Here is a 23428-nt window from a genome sequence, read left to right as displayed (position 1 = left end):
TGCCCTCAGCATACACAGGTTTACCTTCATGAGCAGAGCTGTTACCTGATTGGCGCACACACAGCCATCGTCTTTGTGAGCAGCAGTGATGATTATAGATTAGACACCGTCAAAACGATAGTACGATTAGCTACCGAGTATTCCCCTTTCCATTTTCTTGTCTTCGACCGTCGACAGACTGTGTCGTGAAGAAGCGAACATGACCATAAGGAATGTCCGGGACCATGGGCAGCGATTCAGACCGCGTATGGCATGCCTGAAGAAGGTGGGTTGAGAGCATCATCCATAGCTCATCACCATCTGTGTTATTTAAGTTCTCGCGAATGAGATAAGAATAATGCTACATTTGATTTATGTAATCTAACAAGTAATCCTTCATGCTTTAAGATCCATGGATATTTCTGCTTGTCTTGCTGTATTTTATCCCAGTAATATAAATAATCCATGTAGTGTTGTGGGCTGTCAATTTCACTTTCACTGGTGATTCCATCCATTCAGAATATTTAAAGCGTCTTGTAGCATATGTGCCAAAAAATAAAGAAAAAGAAATTGCGTTTGTCTTTTTTTTGTTTTTTGTTTATTTATTCATTTACATACATGCATATTTTTTAATACATCGCTTTCAGGTCAAGATTTTTTATTGATTTGACTCTATACGTGATTTTTTTTAGTTACGTTTTTATTTTTTTTCACTTCCTAAAATTTGTTGATTTGTTTTACAGTTACAAAATGTATTTTTATTATTACTAAGTGCTGACTCACAAAAATATTACCCCCCCCCCAAAAAAAAATCGAATTAATGAATAAAATTACATTTAAAACAGTAAAATCAGTTGCTTTGTTACAATAACTGAAATGAAAGTGGTGTCAAAAATCTAACTTTTCAACCACTTTAAAATGAATCAATGATGAAGAAAACTCATAAAAACGCAATAAAAATGTAAACTCATTACATAATTTAGAAATTAAAGAAATTGTTAGATCTTATATGCATTGTAAATATGTTATGACATATCAATTAAAACAATTTCACAGTGTAAGTGTTAATTGTTTATCAGCAGCTTACTCTCAGGTAAGGTCATTGTGTGCTAATGGTATTAGTCTAGCTTTGCCATGAGCCTCTCATATAATGCAGTCCCTATTTTATCACTATGATACTTCAAACTGCACGTTTGAAGTGATCCCCGACAGTGTGATCCATTAAAATATGTTTTATTGGTGCATTGCTTTGCTCTTTGCCAATGCACAGATAATAATAACCCAATAACTCGGCCAAGAGCTTTCTGTGATCTAGACCAGGGTGCAGCAAGAGTTCACAAACAGTCTTCATAAGCCAGAGAGCCTGACAAAGCAAGAAAAACTTCAAACAGCTGAGTCACAAATCAATCACAGAGCATATTTCAAAGAGGTCAGTTGCAGTCCCTTCAGGCCATGAACCAGCAGGGAGAGAGATGGCCTAATGGTTAGAGAGTCGGACTCCCAATCGAAGGGTTGTGAGTTCGAGTCCCGGGCTGGCAGGAATTGTGGGTGGGGTGAGTGCATGTACAGTTCTCTCTCCACCTTCAATACCACGACTTAGGTGCCCTTGAGCAAGGCATCGAACCCCCAACTGCTCCCCGGGCGCCGCAGCATAAATGGCTGCCCACTGCTCCGGGTGTGTGTTCACAGTGTGTGTGTGTTCACTGCTCTGTGTGTGTGCACTTCGGATGGGTTAAATGCAGAGCACAAATTCTGAGTATGGGTCACCATACTTGGCTGAATGTCACTTCACTTTCACTTTCATGTGAGATGTGCACACAGGCTGCCAAGTAAAAAATAGATGTTTTTATATTATACATATCACATTTTTTGCATGTTAGGTGGAGAGCGTGGTGTTGGAGATGCAGGACCCCAAAACTGGAGTGAAATCTCAGACCCAGAGGCTTGTAATCACCACCATCCCACATGCTTTAACAGGTGAGATCCTCAGAAATACCTGCTGCTATTACTCAAGAGCCAATCTTTGCAGGTTTCAAGCTGATGAAATCTATGAGATGTAAGACCCAGCATTTGTAATTGAAAATAGTAGGCTCACCTACTCATTTGTATTGATTTCTGCAGTTAGTTTACTCTTTGGGAGCGCTAGTCATCTGTGCGGTCCATGCATTATGTGGGTCTGAGACTGAAGAATCTATTGCCATGACAACCTCTGAGCAGCTGGTTGCAGTGACTGTCTCCAATAGGCTGCATGGTTTCAGGGAGGAGAGCTCTTGTAATCTCCTCTGTTGGTCTTAATGCTGTCAGCCAGCTACATGTAACATACAGAGTATGATTAACTTCAATTTGTGATTGCTTAAACTTAACTGGAGCCTCTGATGATTTAGAGCGGTTTTGATATCATTTATACAGCGGAAAGACACCTGAGGTTTTTAGTTAAAAATTCATTGAAGTGATCTGGTTTGCTCCTCAGGCTAGCAGACACTAATGAAGCCACTCAGATTCACCCCTGCAGAGATCTTCTCATTAGTCTCCTATCACGAGGAGCTCAGCGGGACACACAGCGGTTCACCGAGTCATAGCGTGATACCTATTTTAAGAATGCACCTTTGTTTTGTGTCTAATACTCACTGTTGTTTTCACCTTAAATCTGCTTTATGAATATCTCATTTAAAAGCCTGCTAAAATAAATCTAAAAACGTATAAATTACATACTAATTATGTACTTTGTAATTATTCTCTGCCTCCATTTTTACTTCCAATTGAGCTTTTTTTTTAATTTTGTGTAGATTCCTCTCTGCCACTTAAAGCTAGGGTAGGCAAGTGTTTTTTTTTTTGTTTTGTAGGCAAACATGTTTTATTATACTGGTTGAAAATCTCTTCAAAGCCTGATCTATCTATAATTTAAGTGGTCTATATATATATATATATATATATATATATATATATATATATATATATTCTATTTTCTGTGGAAGGCTCAGGACCATAATCAATGTAAAGCAAGGATAAACATTGGTAGAGGTTTTACAGAGATGGAGGAATTAGATGGAAAGTTTGTTTAAATCATTATGAGAAACTTGCGTAGTTTCTTCTTGATAAGTTAAACTTCTAGTTAAAAGTTTTCCTAATATGTTGGACCTTTTATAGCCTATTTTACTGGATAAGACATGCCTTCACTTTTATAGACCCATTAGAGCAGTGTTTGTGATGTTGGGGGAGCATTTGCAAAGATTGTTTGAAAACGTGCTTTATTTTTTTTTATATCCGCTCAGTGACACTCATAACAGAGAAAATGAGAACAGCTTTAATAGTTTCTCATGTTTCATAAATGCTCATATTAGTATTGACTTGCTGTCTGGATACTTCTATAGTTTTTATTTAGTAACATTGAGATACTAGTTTTTATTATTATGATTTCTTTTGTATGTTTTTGTCATTTAATATATATACAGTATATGTATCTATGGACTTTCTTTTTTTCTTCATTATTTTAGTATAGTGCTTCACTAAATAAAAATGAGAAATTATTATGGGCAGCTAGCTGAAATAATTGTTTGATATATTTTATTTCACATTTACTTTACTTCAAGTACCACATTTTTAATGTTTATTATTATTTTTAATAAAATTTTGTTGTTTTGGTTAACTATAATAACCCTGGTGTGTTTGTTTTGCTGATGACTCCTGGTGGGCACATTCAATCTGAAGGCCAACTTTCCCACCCACTGAGTCTTTTATTACTCTAAAATGTGTTACTTTAAGTTCTAACATGTTTATTGTGTACGTTGTTCTTTCAGGGGAAGATATTGTTGCATGGATCGCTAATCGATTCAAAATAGATGCTGCGGGTAAGTCAAATATCCCACTCCAGATCTGTATAAAGTATTATGCTATAGATATTTTTGCTATGCAAATTGATGGTGTGAGATGCCGTACTGTTCATTTGGGTCTTGTTTAAATGCATTGAGTAAGGTTCTCACTCTAAATGCTTAGAGGCCCGAGCTATGGGGACCATGATGGTGGCGTTTGGGTACATCTATCCACTACAAGATCATAAGAGACTCATGCTTAAACCAGACACCTCCCTGTACCGCTTTCAGGTAACTTTCTCAAACAACCTTCAAATAATATAAATTACCATTATGGTAATCATGAAAATGTCAAGCCACACAACTGTTTACAACTTTGTTTGGAAAGGTTTCTTGAGCACCAAATCAGCATATTAGAATAATTTCTGAATGATCATGTGACACTTGTAACAATCGGACACTGGAGACGAGAGATCCAAGAGCATGTTTATTGGGTAATCCAAAAATCTAAATCCAAAACAAGCGGGGGGGTCAAAACCATGAAATCATTCAGGAAAAACAAAAACAGGAAACAAGAAACACATGGAAACTGGGTGACGGAAAATAAGGACTCCAGGACACAGACAGAAAACATACCGGTTTAAATAGACAAGATTATGACGATAAAAGTGAAGACAGCTGAGTGCAATTACCGTGATTAAGGGACAAGGCTTTGTGGGAAATGTAGTGCCTGCTTGAGGTGCCTATGGGGAAGTGAGACCCCTAGTGGACACCCAGGGAAACACAGATCAGACACCGTGACATTAACCCCTCCTCTACGGAGCAGCTACCAGATGAGAACAAACTAAGGAACAAACTAAGGAACACAGAGACCAGGAGGGAGGTGGACCGGCGGAGGGCCAGGTAATAGAGGGAAACAGAGACAGGAAGTGCACAACAACAACGAGACCAGGAGGGAGGTGGACCGGCGGAGGGCCAGGTAATAGAGGGAAACAGAGACAGGAAGTGCACAACAACAACGAGACCAGGAGGGAGGTGGACCAGCAGAGGGCCAGGTAATAGAGGGAAACAGAGACAGGAAGTGCACAACAAGACCAGGAGGGAGGTGGACCGGCGGAGGGCCAGGTAATAGAGGGAAACAGAGACAGGAAGTGCACAACAACGAGACCAGGAGGGAGGTGGACCGGCGGAGGGCCAGGTAATAGAGGGAAACAGAGACAGGAAGTGCACAACAACGAGACCAGGAGGGAGGTGGACCGGCGGAGGGCCAGGTAATAGAGGGAAACAGAGACAGGAAGTGCACAACAACGAGACCAGGAGGGAGGTGGACCGGCGGAGGGCCAGGTAATAGAGGGAAACAGAGACAGGAAGTGCACAACAACGAGACCAGGAGGGAGGTGGACCGGCGGAGGGCCAGGTAATAGAGGGAAACAGAGACAGGAAGTGCACAACAACAAGACCAGGAGGGAGGTGGACCGGCGGAGGGCCAGGTAATAGAGGGAAACAGAGACAGGAAGTGCACAACAACAACGAGACCAGGAGGGAGGTGGACCAGCGGAGGGCCAGGTAATAGAGGGAAACAGAGACAGGAAGTGCACAACAAGACCAGGAGGGAGGAGGACCGGCGGAGGATAAGGGGGAGGGACGGAGGGCCAGGTCCATAGAAGGAAACCGAAAAAAAAAAAACCACACACACAAGAAACAAAATACAAGACCAGGAGGGAACAGAAAGTTCAGGCAGTCGTGCGGTCGAGACAGAAGCCCACCAGGGCGGTGTAGAAGACCACCACAGCCATGCGGTTGAAACGGAAGCCCACCAGGGCGGCACAGACCACCACAGCTGTGCGGTTGAAACGGAAGCCCACCAGGGCGGCACAGACCACCACAGCTGTGCGGTTGAAACGGAAGCCCACCAGGGCGGCACAGACCACCACAGCTGTGCGGTTGAGACAGAAGCCCACCAGGGCGGCGCAGAAGACCACCACAGTGGGATCGATGGCACAGGAGAGCAAGTCTGGTTAGGCAAGTCTGAAATAGAGAACATGAACAGGTTAAGGGTGGCCTCCGTGGCCCTGAGGAGATGGTAGATGATCTCCATAGCCATGACAGGGCAGGCGGTGAGTTCCTGGATGGCATCGAGCACTCAGAGAGTTCGGCTGAGACGTGACAAGGCTCTAGAAAGTTCAGCAGAGACGTGGAGGGGCTACGGTAGTTCAGCAGAGACATGCAGAGGCTCCAGTAGTTCAGCAGAGACGTGGAGAGACTCTGGTAGATCTGTGGTGTTTTGACTGGATTCAGGAAGATCAACGGTGACTTGACTCTGCTCATGAAGATCAACGGTGACTTGCCCTTGCTCATGAAGAACACTGGTGACTTGACTCCTGAGGTCTAACTGTGGTAGTGCTTAACCCATGAGTGTAAGTGGTGACTTGACCCGACTCTGGAGGGTCAACGGGAGCCTGACCCGATTCTGGAGGGTCACCTGTGACGGCCATCTTGCGCCGTGGTGCTGGGCCGTCACCTGGAGAGACAGGTGTGGCTGGGGTATCCCACTGAGACCGATGTTGCAGGTACAGGATGAACGGTGTTTGGAATAATGCCGTTTAAAAGAACTGCGTTAGGTAACAACGTTATTTTTTTCAGTAACGGGGTAAACTAATTACTTTTCCCGTTGTTATAACGCCGTTAACATTACTGGACGTAAAATGCGGTGCGTTACTATGCATTGATTTAATAAACTACGCAATCCGAACGGACCCCTGGCTCACAAAGCGAGTGAGGAGGTGGGTTAATAACGAGATAAGAGATTATGATTGGCTAAGGCAGAGTCATGTGTTTCATGGTAGCCAATCAGAGCCAGTGTTTTTACACAGATGCCAGCACACGCGCTAGCGGCGCCAAACACACACACGACGCAACAGCTAAACAGAGATTCGCAGCAGCAGCAGCAATGGCGAGTCAGGAGCAATCCAATGAAAAGTTGGCATTTTCAAGGTGGAGATATAAGCACTACTTCAAATACATTGTGGTCAAAGGCAAAGATAATACTTGAAGTACAGGATAAAAATAATGGTGCAATAAATATCGAAAGATATGTACGAACACCTGTCTGTTCCACTCATTTTAACTGACTTGTGAAAACTGCTCAAAAAAAAAAAAACTGCTCAAAAAAAAAAAAAAAGACATAGCAACTTTTTTACAGTAACATTCCCAACAGTGAGGATGAACCCCCAAAAATCAAAGACCTCCAGCTCATTTCATTTTACTCTCCGGCACAGGGTTGTCCAAACAGACGTTAAAAAAAGTCTTTTAAGGCCGCATCATTATTTCCCACCCCACCGCCAAGGTCCAGAACTCTTGTGCCACACCACCCACCTCATTCCCCCTTTGGCAGAGGGTGGTTAATTTAAGGAATCTTCTCCTCCGCTCCTCCATGCTGGCTGGGGAACGGACACAAATTCCCACACCGCTGGATCTGATCTGGATGGAGTCCTTCTGTAACGATCGGACACTGGAGACGAGAGATCCAAGAGCAGTGTTTATTGGGTAATCCAAAAATCTAAATCTAAAACAAGCAGGGGGGTCAAAACCATGAAATCCGTCAGGAACAAAACAAACAGGAAACAAGAAACACAAGGAACGCGAGGAAACTGGGTGACGGAAAATAAGGACTCCATGACACAGACAGAAAACAGACCGGTTTAAATAGACAGGATAATGACGATGAAAATGAAGACAGCTTAGTGCAATTAACAGGTGTGCAATTACCGTGATGAAGGGACAAGGCTTTGTGGGAAATGTAGTGCCTGCGGTGAGGTGCCTATGGGGAAGTGAGACCACCAGTGGACACCCAGGGAAACACAGACCAGACACCGTGACAACACTAAAGACTGGAGCAATGGTTGATAAAAATATAGCTTTGCCCATTACAGAAATGATTAATATTTAAAAATATATTACAGTAGAAAGCGGTTGTGATATTACTTATTTTACTGTTATTGATCAAATAAATGCAGCCTTGGTGAGCATACAGGAGAGGAGTTCTTCTTTCCATATGCTTTGTACTAATCTTTTCCATTCCTAATTCTGTACATTTCTTCTTCCAGACTCCATATTTTTGGCCTGCGCAGCAGTGGCCGGTGGAAGACACAGACTATGGTGTGTAATCATCTTTCATTTTTCATGCATGCTGATGGGTTGTCATAGCAATAATTCACAGTGAGGTTATTCATTATTCTTCAAACAGCTATCTGAGATAAAGAATGTGATAAATTGCTTTCATGTTGAGTCATATCACATCTTTAAATTGGCTTTTACTGGCAAGGTCAGATGTTTATATGTGTATTTCCAGCAATTTATTTGGCAAAGAGAAATATACGCAAGAAAGGGATGTTGGAGCTGTATGAACAGGTAATTGAACATCTTATCCTTCATCGTCTTGATACTCATGTATTAAATATATATTAATTTCTTTGAAATCCTATGTTGTTATGCAGAGGAAGAGGAAGTCACTATAAAAAATTAAATGACAAATTAAAAGACTAGACATAAAATGTGTATGTTTCTCTACTCAGGAACAGTACAACAATCTTTACAAATGGATGAATCACAAGTGGGATTTTATTGTAATGCAAGCCAAAGAGCAGTACAGGTGGGTCACACTTTACTTTAAATATTGCAGAATACTTATGATTTATCATGGCTCAATCAGTCCGTGTCTACACAGGTTCTCTAGCACACTCTAATTTTTAATTTGACAGCTTTTAGCTTTGATTACTGTGTGTATTTGTTGTGGCACTGCTCCAACAACCTTATGCAACACCACATTTATTTCCATCAAGAGTTGCATTAAGTTTTGGCCGAGATCTTGTATTGAGGATAGACAAACTCTTCTTTAAAGCCAACTTCATCACATCTCAAAGACTTTCAGAAAGGTTACGGACACAACTCTATGGTGACCAAATCCATGTGTGAAAATGATATCTCATGCTCTCTGAATCACTCTTCACAATTTGAGCCCAATGAATCTGGTCATTGTCATCCTAGACGCTTTTTCAGACGTGTTTTTTATTATTTTTATTAACAGCTACACACTGCATCAATTAGAGTAAAAAGAAATGTTGCAGAAAATATATTAATCACTGTAAAATAATCCAATACTAAACCCTTCAGTATTTGCTTATTTAAATCCAAATAGCAACTTTTTGGCCAGGCAGTGTGTATTTTATTTATACAGCTATTTTCTTCAGCATATACAGTGGTGGCCAAAATTATTAGAACCCTTGGCAAATTTAAGAGGTTTCAGTTGTTTTTGTTGAAATGGCCATTACAATACCCATAAATCAGACTATTGCCAGAACTATATGCGGCGTAAGGAATCTTCTGGAACATTGAAAATGATGGACTCGCCCCCACAAAGTCTGCACCTCAACCCCTTCGAGCAAATTTGGGGTGAGTTGGAAAATAAACTGGACAGATCTATTATACATTCAAAGGAAAGCCTTCAGCTTGAGTTGCAGAAGGCATGGGATGACTCAGGAAATATATTGACACTATGCCAGAGAGATGCACTGCTATAATTGCTGCAAAAGGTAGACATACCAAATATTAAAGTTAAAAGTTACAAAAAAAAAACAGTACAACTCACTTCATCTGATATTTGTTGTGCTCAGAGCAACCATCTGCATGTTTCATAAACATTATGAAATGAAATCATGTTTTGGAGGCAAAAAAACTATCAATATTTTTCTAATCATTTTGGCCACCATTGTAAAAATACACATTGCTTTTTGTGTAGAGCGGGTAAAGAGAGGAAGAAGCCGGACCGGGTGGTTTTTGACTGTCAGGAACGGGCCTACTGGGTTGTACATCGGCCACCGGTGAGTTACCTTTAGACTGAGTAAATAAGGTCAATTAAAGTGACATATTTCCCTGCAAAGTGACTTAAAGATGTGAAAGTAAAATTGTGCCATTTCTACTCAACAGCCAGGAACAGTTAGTGCCATGGACTATGGACACGACAGGATGGTCGACCCTAATATAGAGGAGGTAAAGGTATGTGTGAAAAATTACTAATATCTAAAGAGAAATATATATATATATATATATATATATATATATATATATTGACATTCAAGATGACAACTAGGCCTTCAAAATACAGTATAGTAGGTCTGATGAAGAATCTTGTAATAAGACATGTGGCTGTATATCTAACATTGACAGACACTACTGCTGAGATTATATTTGTGGTGAGAGCTTGTTGTGCTGGGCTTATCAAGGATATTTCTAGTATGTCAGCTTATATCCAATAGGATTTAAATGATCGTAATCTTGCCAAAGCTTGCCACTGCAAAAGCTTGATCGTATTCGATAAAATAGCTTTGTTTTACACCCTTCTCTCTTTCTTTCCTACAGATTCCTAAACTTATCTGTTGAGACACATGGCAAGAAACAGCAGATGACTACAAAATGAAAGCACACACTCAGTGGATCATGAAATCGGATGGACTCTGTTTAATAGAAATATGAGTGCATGCTTTTTAAAATGACATTGCAAGTCCACAAAGAGAACATGTTCACTCTCTCTTCAGACTCTCATCCCAAACATGCTCACATGTCAATCCTTTGCTTTCAACACTTTCCTTTAGAAAGAGTCACCACTTCTTTGCACTTAAACTGTTTCTAAAATTGTTTTACAGAAAAAAACACCTGACTACTACAGAAGAATTGTAAGTACCAAAGAACTTTAACTAGCACAGATATTTAGATGCAAAAAGCAATGTTTATTTGTTGACCAATGAATCATTGTGCTTTCTTGCAGATTATGTTCACTCAGCAGTGTATTATGAGACCAAGGGTGAAGTCATCTGTGTCAATTGGAGCGTATGTTACTGTGATATAACTTATGCTATGGGTAGAATCCTATATATTCAATTGTCAAAAGACCCGGTACTTCGGTACCAAGTCGGTACTAAAAAAATTTAAAAGTGACGGTACCAGGTTTCTTTAAGTACCGGTAGTACCGAGGTCCCGTTCAAACCCGGTTCAGCGCTATGATTTCCGCGAAGCAGAAAACGAGGACGGAATCTCAAAATCCAGTCATGAAAATGAAACTTACATTTTAATATGGACAGTCACAGAATTTGTCAAAGTTAGCATAAATTAATCAAATCAAATCTCCATATGGACCAGTATCTGTAAATGTTAAGCTGCAAAAGTTGTTTGAAATATGAATTAGTGTTCTGCATGTCTCTGTATGAATGGCAGAGACGTGCGGGTTTGTTTACTACATAGACTGAAGCACATGACGCTTGCATTAATTTCAGCATCTGAGCTTCAGAGTTCTCTCTTCATCAAGCGATCTGAACTTTTCAGTTCATCTCAATGGACGCACAGCGCACCTGTGTTTGATGCTCTGTAAACTCTTTGTGAAGGCGCACGACTCACCGTCGCTTTACTGATAGCGCTGTTTCTCACACATGCAAAGAGAGAGAGAGCGAGAGTCTTACCACGCTGAATCAACACGCTATATGTAAACTACTCTTTGTTGTCTTCTCCAGTCAAAATAATGGAGTTCATATAGAATTATTCATATTCATTTTCTAACAAGCAGAAGACATACCGGTTTCTCCGGTAGTGGGCGGAGCTAATGCGCAAATGCCAATTTCATTGGCTGGCGCTGATCTCTTACTGTCCCTGTTTTGATTTCAGCAAATCAGTTTGACAGAACGCAGACAACGTGATTAATATTCATGAACCCAGCAGCTCATCAATTCATAGTACATTGTATATACATTAGTATGATAGTAGAATTAGTAGTAGTATTATCTTTTAATAATAATTAACATGATCTATTGCTATTTTTTTAACAGAAACCCTCAATGACCAGAAATATCTTAAGCATCACCACCAGTCTTAAGTTCAGTTAAAATGACAAATATGCATTCATTAGGCCTAAAAGTTAATTTTTACATAAAAGGCATTGTGCTAGAAATATTACTATTATTTAGTAAAATGTATGTGATACTGCTACTACTGTTGAAAAAATTTATAAAACTTTATTTTTTAAAGAAATTAATCACAATATTTCTTCCATGTTTTAATTTTAATAGCAAATCCCTTTTATTTACCAAAAATAAAATGTGTTTAAATTTCATAAATTAAAAGACAAATTAAATTTGGGTGAAACTTGTTTACTGTTTTTCATAATTATATAACTTGTAGAAAAACTTCAAACACAATTGTAAATAAGTATAAAGAATGGCATTGGTTTTATTTTTAGTGCTTTTTATTTTTAATTAGCATATTTTTGTGTTTTGCTTTGGTACCGAAATTGGTACCGAGAACCGTGGATTTTCACTGTATCGGTACCGAATACTGAAGTTTTGGTACCGTGACAACACTAAAATAAACAATATTATATTATATTATGTTATGTTATGTTATGTTATGTTATGTTATGTTATGTTATGTTATATTAACATATAAAAAAAATGAAAAATAAATAAATAATATTATTATGAATAATTTTTGTCAATTTTTTTGCAGACTTGTTAAATACACAACAACATACAAAGTGCATGACTCATTTCTCCACGCCTGCCTCCCAAGCAACCCCTGGTTAACAGATGATGTTACCTATTGGACCCTCAACATGCCAAAGTGAGCCAGATACAAACATTTTTATTTAAACAAAAGCTTGTTTATGTCTAAATTAAACATTTGATGAAATATTGTGTGTTTGGTTCATACAGTGTTGAGACCCCTACTAAAATGAGGGTGGAGCGCTGGACTTTTAGCTTTGGAGAACTGCTTATGGACCCTCGGGGAAGGGACGATTTCCGGCTTTTCCTTAAAAAGGAGTTCAGTGGTATGCATTTTTCTAAACTTGCTCCCGTAGATGCTAACATTTGAACAATGTTGGCAACGGACTTATTAGGTGACTTGTTGGTTTAGGTCTACCCTATTTTAAAAATGCAATTTAATTGTTGATGTTAATATTCAAAACTGCAGTGATTATTATTTATTAGAGGAGACTGTGACTAGAATCTGATTACTGAATAGGTGAGAATCTTGCCTTCTGGGAGGCGTGTGAAGATCTTAAATGGGGCGCTGCTGAGACAATGAAAGAAAAAGCACAGCAAATATATAAGTAAGGAACACGTTTTTGGCAGTTTACTTCTGTGAGGGATAAACAACAATTTTCAGCAGCTGAAATGTAATAATATATATATATATATATATATATATATATATATATAAATCTTTTCAAAATACAATTACATAGCAACAGTTTTTAGAGTTATAAAATATATATTTTCAAAATTTTTCCCCCTTAATTTTTTAATCATTAATGAAACTAATTACTAATATATAAATAAATAATATCAGCATTTAACGCTGGCATTTTTTATTTTTATTTGATTAGGACCTTTCTGGCTCGTGGAGCTCCACGTTGGATCAACATTGATGGCAAAACAATGGACATAACAGTGAAGGGTTTGGCACATCCTCACCGTTATGTGCTGGATGCTGCCCAGACCCACATTTACATGCTCATGAAAAAGGTCTCTGCTCTTATGTAAGATTTTGCATCTCAAATGCCTTGTGTCGTTTACAAACTTGAATTTTTTTATTTTGGCTATGGTCTTTAATAAAGGACTCATACGGGCGATATCTCAAGTCCCCAGTCTTCAAGGAAACTCAGAAGAAGGCCATTGCTCCTGAACCACACAGATTTACGTGAGATGCACCTTTCTTTTTGTTCCAATATATATATATATATATATATATATATATATATATATATATATATATATATATATATATATATATATATATATAAAACTGCTTTATAATGCATAAATGACATTAAAAATATTCTTTACTCGTTTCAAATGTCTCCTAGTGAGATGCAGTTGGAGCAGAATGCCAAAAGAAGGCGGCCCAGCCTGAGTCCCATCATCCTCAGACAGCAGGAGGAAGAACAGAAGGCCAAACTTGCAGCAAGTGGCCCGGTGGACATCACACAGGTCATGAGCAAACTGGAAAGGAAACAGAAAAACTGAACCTAGAGACCTAGAGCACGAAGAATAGATACAAGCAAATATTTACGATAATCAAAAAGGAAAACCACTTTTCTGATCAAAGCAATAAACAGATTTGCAAGCTAATTTATTTATATAGAGAGCATGTTGCTGTGTTTGTAATATTACACAGATATTTCTAGTTTTTTAGAAATATACTTGATCCATTTATCCTTTTTAAGAGGCCATTATGTTATTCTTTCACAGTTTAGTCATTCACAATCATTTTTAATCTTTGTCATATTTATGTTTTGTCAAATGTCATAAATCTCTTGTGTGTCGAACTTCATGAAACTCTTTTTCATTTCATACAACCAAAAATGATCACATGTTGTCGTCCTCAAGTTTGTTTAATTTACAAGTGTGCTGTAAATCATGAGTTTATTAAAATACATACTAAAACCATTTTTCTGCCATCTGTTGTCACATCATTTGTCTTTGTCATTTGTGATTGTTGTTGAGTGAAATGTATATATGTATCTCATCAGTTTGTGCATAACTTTGACCTTATGTCATTAATTAGGAAAGAACATTCTATTCTGTCATCATTTACTCGTCTTCATGTATTTTGAAACCTGCAATGACTTGCTTCAAGCGTGGTCCAGGCTGTTTTTTGTATACAGTGAGTGTATATACCATACCGAGAGTTTAAAATCATTTCTATTCAATTCCTAATCAAAGTGTGAAGTCAAAAATATATTTTGAATTCATTTAAACATGAATAATAGGATTCGTTAGAAGCAAAGAATACAAATTACAGTAAGATTTAGATTTGAAAAGCACAGATATTAAATACTCTTTAATGGAATCAAATAATTATGTAAATCTATCTCAGAAAAAAAAAAAGTATAACAGCTGTCACTGGGGTGGTGTTCTTTTAAAAGCTACTAATATGCACTCTTTAGGAACTAATTGGTACCTTTAAGGTACTAATATGAAAAGTCACTGTCCTAATTGACAGATTTTGTACCTTTTTTTCTGAGATTGTAACACCAACTGTTTTAAATATAGGATGCAAATATATGGTAAAAACAGTTCCTTGAAAATCTTTGAAGTGCATTGTATAATGATCACTAGATGTCATGCTTGTGCTGCTCTCATGCATTGTTTTGTTTTGTTTTTGGAATATATGTAAAACAGAATTGCTTTGTTATGAATGGACTGTTAGGAAGCAGTTAAATTTAATCAGTATATACACAGAACACCACAGTTTTATATAAGGGTGACAACTGAGGGACTCATGTGCAACTCTTACAAAAGTTGCAAAGGTTCAAATAGTCACTGATGTTCCAGAAGGAAACAAGAAACATTAAGAAATGGGGGTGAAAACTTTTGAATGAAGATGTGTACATTTTTCTTATTTTGCTTAAATATATATATTTATATAATATATATACATTTATATATATATAATTTTATTTTTTTAAGTGCCTTTCAGAAGCTACAGATAATTTCCCAGAGGACAAAACCAGTACAATTTTCCCTAAACATCAAACTCAAGTGAAAGTGACATACAGCCAAGTATGGTGACCCATACTCAGAATTCGTGCTCTGCATTTAACCCATCCAAAGTGCACACACACAGCACTGAACACACACCCAGAGCAGTGGGCAGCCATTTATGCTGTGGCTCCCGGGGAGCATTTGGGGGTTCTATCCCTTGCTCAAGGGCACCTAAGTCATGGTATTGTCGGCCCGAGACTCAAACCCACAACCCTAGGATTAGGAGTCAAACTCTCTAACCACTAGGCCACGACTTCCCCACAAAATACCTAATATACATTTCATTGTCTTTTTGTATGGACTTCCTGCCAGAAATGTACTATATTGCATGGTCTATGGCTATTCCTAATTGCAGGTTACTCAACACAAACGGTATTTAGTACTAATACATACTTTGCATGAACTGTGTCCCACAGCTCTGCAGGTTCACAGCACCTGTGCCTCATCTGGCAGTGTATACAGGCATTTGTGAAGCACAATCCACTGCCTCCCCTGGGTTCATGACATTGCCCAACAGTGCTGCCTGTCCCTCTCCCATCAGCGTCGCCATCGACAGCACTCCAGCCTCAGAGAGGAGGTTTGATGGCAACGGAGGGCCTTCCTCCTCCCATTTCCCATCAATTGCAGAGGCATCAGTATCAGAGGAAGAGAACCAGCCACCTGCCCCAAAGTCTCGTATGGCTCTGTCACTGAGCAGGCTCCTCCGCAGAGGATGCAATGCCCCGTCTGTCTTTGCCAGCCTTTCCCCAAAATGTGCTGTAGCTTCAGCAGGAGGCAAAGTACAGCCCCTGGGAGTAGAGCCAATTGCACAACCTCAGCCCAGAAGAATTGCAAAGTGAGTATTTGCACTTTTTGGCATTATTTCAATGTGATTTTACAATATATGAAAAATAACCAAACTGCTTTTACAGCTTTTTTCAAATCAAAGTTGACATCCCACCTGAATGCCGCATCTACCCCATTGATTCAGAAGATGAGGAGGATGACAGCCCTGATACAGCAAGAGGAGGTGTGAAAGAAATCATTTGTCCATGGGAAACTGTCACCAAACAAGATGGAACTGGATAGAAGAGTCATAGACGAGTAAGAAGAGAGGAAGGAAATACACTGAACCAATACTTGTGTCATAAATATTCTGTCTTACAACCCCGAGAAGGCTGTGGTAGTAATGTATGAAGTAACCTCATCTCTAATTGACCTGTATGATAGTTTTGATAGCTATTAGGTAATGCCTACATGTTATTGTAGCCAATGATCTGGTTATAATATGTTTAAATGTTGGTTTTATATACATAAATTCGTATTCTGATGTCACTGTTCTTTTATGACTGAAGGGGCCTTATTTTAAGAGATTTTTTTTTGTTTGTTTATCGTCAGTTTGTTAAGTGGTGCGGACAAAAGATTTTGTACCTAGCTTGTTCACTGTTTTATATAGCTGCAAAACATGCATAAATGTGAATTGCTTTAAAAAATGTTATTTTCATAGAAGTAAATATAGTACGGCAGTAAAACTGAATGTGGATACACATTTGCTGTCTTGAATGTATAACGTTTCAAATGTTTACAGTTCACTTCAGAATGTGAATTTGTTCATGACTCATGTTTAAATTGTGTAAGTGCCTCAATAAATCATTCAAAGTTAGTTATTCTGATGTGCAGTTGGTACATGTGCTATATTCAGCACCCAGTGTTATTATTTGTGCATTGTTTTATTTATATTTTGTTTATTTTCTTATAAAACGTCCCTACAGAGGAAACTGGAAAAAAAAATGTGTGATGGGGACTTTTATTATTATTCTTTTTTACCTTTATTTAATCATTCAAATTTCTTATTTTTATAGCAGGACTAGTCAACGCCATTGGTCTCTAAAGCACAAAACCACCAGTTATTGTCTGACTGCATTGTTTAATTACATTTTACTTCATGTTATTTATCATTATATATTTGTTATTGTTTGTTTATTATTTATTTAATGTAAATTTGTTTTGTTTTACATTTTATTATATTTGTATTTTTATGTTTATCAATATTCGGAAGACAATTAATATATATATATATATATATATATATATATATATATATATATATATATATTTTTTTTTTTTTTTTTTTTTTGCATTCGTAACGTTACATCTTTATCTGCAGATCATGAGGTTTTTATCTTAAACGGACTTTTATTTTCCGGAAGCGCTTTGGCTGTGCTGACTGGCTTCACAGCACTGCGATTCAACAGCAGAGAGTAGCCGGATGCCTCACTACATTCTTTTGAGTACATAAACACCTTTGTAAAGCTGAACGGTTGTTGCGTTTCACTTTGCGACTCGGTAAGTCGTTCAAATCAAACATGTTCGCATGTGAGTCCCCCTTTAAACGATGAAAGTTTGAAAATAGTCAGAACAAGTAGCGGTATGTGACAGTTCATCCGCTTCTCATGTATTGTTGCTCAGCGCACATTTCATTTGATCCACTAGTGTCTGTTGCTACATACACGCAGCTGTCGCGACGAGGATCTGACCTGCTATATCTGGACTGTTTAGTCTCGTTTAACATGATGGGTTTTCAAATGTGTGAGCTTCATAGCAACACACGCTTCTCATTTCCTGTCATGTCGCATCAGTGATAAAATAATAAGTGTTAAAAAAAAAGAATCGTGGTTTTATTTTCTAAGAGAATTATGACGCATTAGATGAGCTAGTGCTGGGACACACCTGCTAACCAACAACACATGCGAATCTGTCCCTTTTCCACTTGAAGGACAAAGACTAGCTAGGTCAAGGGTCTTATTATATATGAATAAAATCTGCCCTATTTAGGTCAATTCTTTGATTTGCATGGTCATGAACTGGTATAAAAGAGGCATTTCTGATTATTACATAAGCATCTGCATTGACTGCTGCTATGGCAACACGTATCTGTAACTCATGGCGTAATTTAGATGTTTGGCTTTGGGATATTGTGCAATGATTATGTATTTGGACAAAGTTTCATCACAAATGCCGATCCTCTCTTTCACAAGGCCTTCAAGATGCTCTCAAACTGAGTGGAAATGAGGCTGAATTCTGTTGCTGTGGATCTCATATTTAAGGTATCGTGCAATTTAATATTGATTTGATTCATGAAGTCATCTGTACTAGCATGGCACATTCAGAATACCTGATCTACTCCAGAAGGATGTGCCTATCCATATTATGTTATTCTTTCTGGTTAATGGGATATGGGGTGAAGATTTATGTGTTTTTAGTATTATTTTTGTGGCTGATGGTTAAAGGCAGGCATGGACCTGCACAATGAGGAATGTCAGAGAGCTTTATGTCTTTCCCCTTGTCAGTGTACTGGACCTGAACACTGCATGTCTGAACACTGTTTCTCCTGGAAACTTGGAATGTTCTTAGAAGATAATGTGCAGCCAGTCTGTCATTCCTACAAAGTACACTCCAGCAGCGTTACTGGGACGCATCAGTCTCATCTCGGTCTTGTATCACCTCGAAGGATTCATTTTTTAATGATAACCTGCTGACTGTACATTATTCAGCTTTTTTGTATATCTGCTTGTCTAATAAATACATACAATAACATGGAATATTAAGTTCTTTTATCTTTAATGTATATTAATTGAAAAAAATAGTTTGTTGTACTTATATAAAGCAGTGGTTCTCAACGATTTATGCTCCACGTGTGACAAATCTGCTTGTTTTTAACATTTTTTTTTTTTTTTATTATTATTATTATCAGAAATTGGACCAAAAACCACTTGTTTTATTGGATTAATTTTGTGATTCAGTTATTTATTTAAAAAAAAAAGTATTTTCTTTAGCATTTCTGTATTAATTAGAGTTAAATTATTTTAATATACTACTAATAATATTTATTTTAAATATTTTTAAGTCATCCTTTTGCCCCCTTGGAAGTTTTCTGAGTCCCACTGATTGGGAACCTCTATTTATCGATTTATGCTGCTAACCACAAAATTACTACTGAACTGCTATATTTGAACTACTAAGTTGCACAGTGTTGCCACTCAGCTGTTTTGATTTGCATTGGAATGATGCAAAAGCAGAACCAGTATGTTTCCATGAGTAATTGTGAAAAGTACCGTTTCGCATCGTCATAAACAATATTTCACCTCAGATCAGAATCGAGTGTTCTAGAGAGCCATGTTATAAGCCAGACAGGTTTTAATATTAACGTGTTATTGATTTTCTTTTCTTTTTTTCTTAGTTGGCAAGAGACAATGTACTGTAATCTATTACTACTTCTCAAAGAAAAGTGCACAACTTGCCGTAATGGTCAGGTGTACAGCAATAGGAAAACTTTTAAATAGTCCCAAAAGGCTTGTCAAATATTAGGTAACTGTTTAAAAGAAAATGATGTCTTTTTTCCACCCCACCTCTCTTCTCTTGGGACGGGAGGGTGGGATTGGCGTATCGATAGAATCTGGATGCTGATGAGATCCTAATGAAGAATGCATTAGCTAACAAGATGGACAATGCTTACTCGAAACAATAACTCAGTTATATAGTCCGACATTGATTTGGTTGCTCTTTATAAGAACAGCATTCAGGAATACTCCTCTCATATTCGGATCTATTTCCAGTAAATCAGTTCACCCATAAATGAAAATTCTGGTATCATTTACTCACCCTCATGTCGTTCCAAACCTGTTAGATGTCATTCCTTCTGTGGATCAAAAAGAAGATATATGGAAGAATGTTGGAAACTGAATAGTTCTGGTTCCCATTGAATCAAATCATATACAATATAGACAAAAATACAACAGGAGTCAAAGAAGACCAAAACTGTTTGGTTACCAACATTCTTCAAAATATATTCTTTGGTAAGTGGGTTAGTAAACGGAGACAGAATTTTCATTTTTGTGTGGACTGTCCCTTTAATGTCAGTAGATGTGCTACATTACCTCACAAGTGGAGAGTTGCATAATGTGTATTTGTGAATGCCATCTCCACAGTTTTAATGCTCAGAATGACCATTGCCCTCACTGTGCTCCTAGTCAGATGATACTTTAAGCTGTTTTAATGTCTCATTGGAAACTGCGTCTAATGCTCCATGTGGACATTTTACCACTACAGGGATTGAGCTAGACTTCTTTCCAGGGTTTATGCCAGAGTTTTTCTGCTTAATGCATTCTGCCCGACTGTTGGGATGAAGAAAGAAAAGGACAATGAAAGCAAATAAATAAAAAGAAGGCTAAATTACACAATCAGCAACATTGAGATGTGGACAGATGGGTGGATAATTTAGATTAATCCACAATGTGTGTGTGTGTGTGTGTGTGTGTACCCTCTAAAATAAAAACAAAATGCTGTGAACACTCAAAAGAAAATTTGCAGGTTGCTCAATTTGATTCAGCGAAAAAGATACAAGTTATACATATGAATCATGTACTGTACTCTTAAATGTTCTTAAATCAACTGCATTTTTCTGAATTTTTTCATTAGCTTCTGCAATATTTTGTTTTTATTAATACCATGCATTGCTTTATACTATGGTTTGCAGTTTTTCTTGCCGTTTTCATTATCAGATTATCCAAAATATTTAACAAATGAATAGGCATGGAGCTGCAGATGTGTAGAACTCTGACTTATTCTCACTCGCAGATTAGACAGCCATACAATCAGCCTTTGTTCTGTCGAAAACGAGACCAGACAAAGCGTTTTCCAAAAATCTCCCTAAATCACGTACTGCTGGAGGCTCCGAGTTCTCCACCTGATGTTGTTTCACATGCTTGTGTAAATCGCTGCCTCCAGTCATATTGGAAGACATTGAGTGTGTGTGAGTTCCAGTGCGAGTTGCACATTACTTCATGTCTGAACTTGTAGTTTTTGTGCTTTACAGAACATGTAACAACCACAGTGGTTTCACTGGTTTAAGTTAGCGAGTGGTTTAATATAGGGAAATGCATGGCACAGTTTTTGTTTTAGCACAGACTGTGCTGCATCAAACATTTACTCTGAAAGGTCATTTATTTAGAATGTGAACAAGTCTTTATTTGGCCTATTCCAAAATATAAAGATGCCCGATGACAGAAATATACCCATATGCCCTTTATATCTGTGTATTGCAGTTTCTAATTCAGCCTTGTCTCTGTAATGAACCCATCACAGGTCTGACTGCTTCACCCAGCTGTCACCCTGGCAGCGCAGGAAGCCAAGCGTGGGGAGGAGCTAAGCCCTGGCAGCATGGTGTCTGCCGTGGGGAACGGCTCTGTGCCCAGTCCTCAGAGCGAGGCGGTGACCAGTGAGCTTCAGGAACTCTCTCTGCGGTCTGTACCAAGCTTACCGCCCCTGAAAGAGCGCAAGAATGGTGAGTTATGGCACACTGGTGCTAGTCCCTTACTGAAAGTTAAGTTATCCAAACACACAATCTGTCCATTCAATATCATGTTTTATACAATCAAGTTGAATGCTTGAATCTGATTGGCTGACGAACGTTCTGAGGTGTGAAATTATTTTCTGGGAAATTCACAGCGAACGTAGTTCCAGGCAGCTCTCCTGATCGCATTACAGTTCCATATCACTTCACATATAGTAAAACTGTAATAACGGAAATTACAGGACTAACAAAAACAACAACATGACAGACGATTTTCCAAAAGTAAATACATGACATTTCTCAGTAGCGAGGTAATAACAGCGCTGTTTAGAGATGCTGCTGCAGAGTAATTCATATAAGCTCTCTCTCTCTCTCTCTCACTCTCTGTCTGTCTGTCTGTCTGTCTCTGTGTGTCTCTCTCTCTCTCTCTCTCTCTCTCTCTCTCTCTCTCTCTCTGTGTGTCTCTGTCTCTCTCTCTCTCTCTCTCTCTCTCTCACTCTCTCTGTCCGTCTGTCTCTCTCTGTGTGTCTCTCTCTCTCTCTCTCTCTCTCTCTCTCTCTCTCTCTCTCACTCTCTCTCTGTCTGTCTGTCTGTCTCTGTGTGTGTCTCTCTCTCTCTCTCTCTCTCTCTCTCTCTCTCTCTCTCTCTCTCTGTGTGTCTCTCTCTCTCTCTCACTCTCTCTGTCCGTCTGTCTCTCTCTGTGTGTCTCTCTCTCTCTCTCTCACTCTCTCTCTCTCACTCTCTCTCTGTCTGTCTGTCTGTCTCTCTGTGTCTCTGTCGCTCTCTTTCTAATAACTTCATTAATAACTGCATTAGAATGCTATCATGGCTCAAGCCTCCAGTACCAGCTTTAAAATGACGTTTTGGAACTAGCAAAAGAGGCATTGGATGAGATGCGGAAGAAATAATCCTACTCACAATAGCGATTTTAAGTACAAAAACCGGACGAATCCCTTTAAATATATCTTCTGATCGATGTCTTGGTGTGGTAACCGTAGTATAAGCGGAACAATTGACTCCAGGCCGTTGAGTTATTATAAAAATAATGCACACCCAAGGTGTGAGACCGCTTTGCATTGTGGCCGCATCACCAGAACACAGAACCATCACACAGAACACACATATATCAGCAAACAAACTTTTTTTGTATGCAATTAATCGCAATTAAATGGCTTGACAGCACTACTATTTTACAATATTCCTTTTTTCACTGTACTTTATACAAATAAATGCAGACTTGTTGAGCATAATAGACTTAAAAAATCAATTATACTCTTACTGACCTCAATTTTGAAAAGTTTTTACACCTGGTATTTAGTTATTACCATATTTATTAGGGCTCATTTAAAATGTTCAATTATTCACGATCTTCGAAATAAACATGCAATCAAATCAACAGCTTGTGAATCAAATTGAATCACCAAATCTGTATTGATCCTCAGCGCTAATATTCAAGTGCTGTGGTGTTTACATTGCAAAAAAAGGTGAATAGTACAATGTAATAGGCTTTGCTTCTTTTCTTTGTAGAGGTAGCCTGCGTTTCATTAGCCACTAGGTAACTAGATAAAGAATGATTTTACAATTTAGTCGTGTGGAGTTTCTCAATGCAACAGGATGTACAGCCAGATATGTTATTTGGATGTAATTAGATCAGTTGCAATGTTACAACTTTGTATGCACAGAAGCGTACAAGTGTTAAAGCCGATAACAAAGAGAAC

General features: G+C 38.3%; 2 protein-coding genes and 1 long non-coding RNA gene across 4 annotated transcripts in view; 2 read left to right on the top strand and 1 right to left on the bottom strand.

The window, feature by feature from the left end:
- Window positions 1-17021, top strand: rgs9b (regulator of G protein signaling 9b). Of its 2 annotated transcripts, XM_059532146.1 has the most exons (19): window positions 1-265; window positions 1860-1956; window positions 3777-3827; window positions 3973-4079; window positions 7895-7946; window positions 8140-8198; window positions 8363-8439; window positions 9586-9667; window positions 9774-9836; window positions 10490-10519; window positions 10612-10673; window positions 12339-12452; window positions 12545-12660; window positions 12855-12942; window positions 13219-13357; window positions 13450-13532; window positions 13699-13822; window positions 15796-16214; window positions 16291-17021. In XM_059532146.1, exons 1-19 carry the CDS (start codon window positions 200-202, stop codon window positions 16445-16447), a joined length of 1986 nt encoding a protein of 661 aa, XP_059388129.1. In that variant the 5' UTR covers window positions 1-199; the 3' UTR covers window positions 16448-17021. The 2 variants fall into 2 exon arrangements, with proteins under 2 accessions (XP_059388129.1, XP_059388130.1); XM_059532147.1 differs by lacking the exons at window positions 15796-16214; window positions 16291-17021 and having other exon boundaries at window positions 9-265; window positions 13699-14281.
- A 550-nt stretch (window positions 17022-17571) lies between these two features.
- On the bottom strand, window positions 17572-18467 carry LOC132121812 (uncharacterized). The gene is made up of 2 exons (XR_009426321.1): window positions 18394-18467; window positions 17572-17700 (listed from the first exon to the last, which is right to left on the bottom strand). It is a non-coding gene; the product is annotated as an uncharacterized LOC132121812 (long non-coding RNA).
- Window positions 18468-21517: 3050 nt separating this feature from the next.
- LOC132122181 (myocardin-related transcription factor A-like) overlaps window positions 21518-23428 on the top strand; it is a 28992-nt gene continuing 27081 nt past the window's right edge. Inside the window, exon 1 of the mRNA XM_059532143.1 lies at window positions 21518-21701. Coding sequence (XP_059388126.1) covers window positions 21578-21701 — 124 coding nt within the window. The 5' untranslated portion in view covers window positions 21518-21577. The remainder of the gene's footprint in view (window positions 21702-23428) is intronic.

This window comes from Carassius carassius, chromosome 40, assembly GCF_963082965.1.
Source record: "Carassius carassius chromosome 40, fCarCar2.1, whole genome shotgun sequence".
NCBI lineage: Eukaryota > Metazoa > Chordata > Actinopteri > Cypriniformes > Cyprinidae > Carassius > Carassius carassius.
This window is presented reverse-complemented; position numbering and strand designations above follow the sequence as displayed.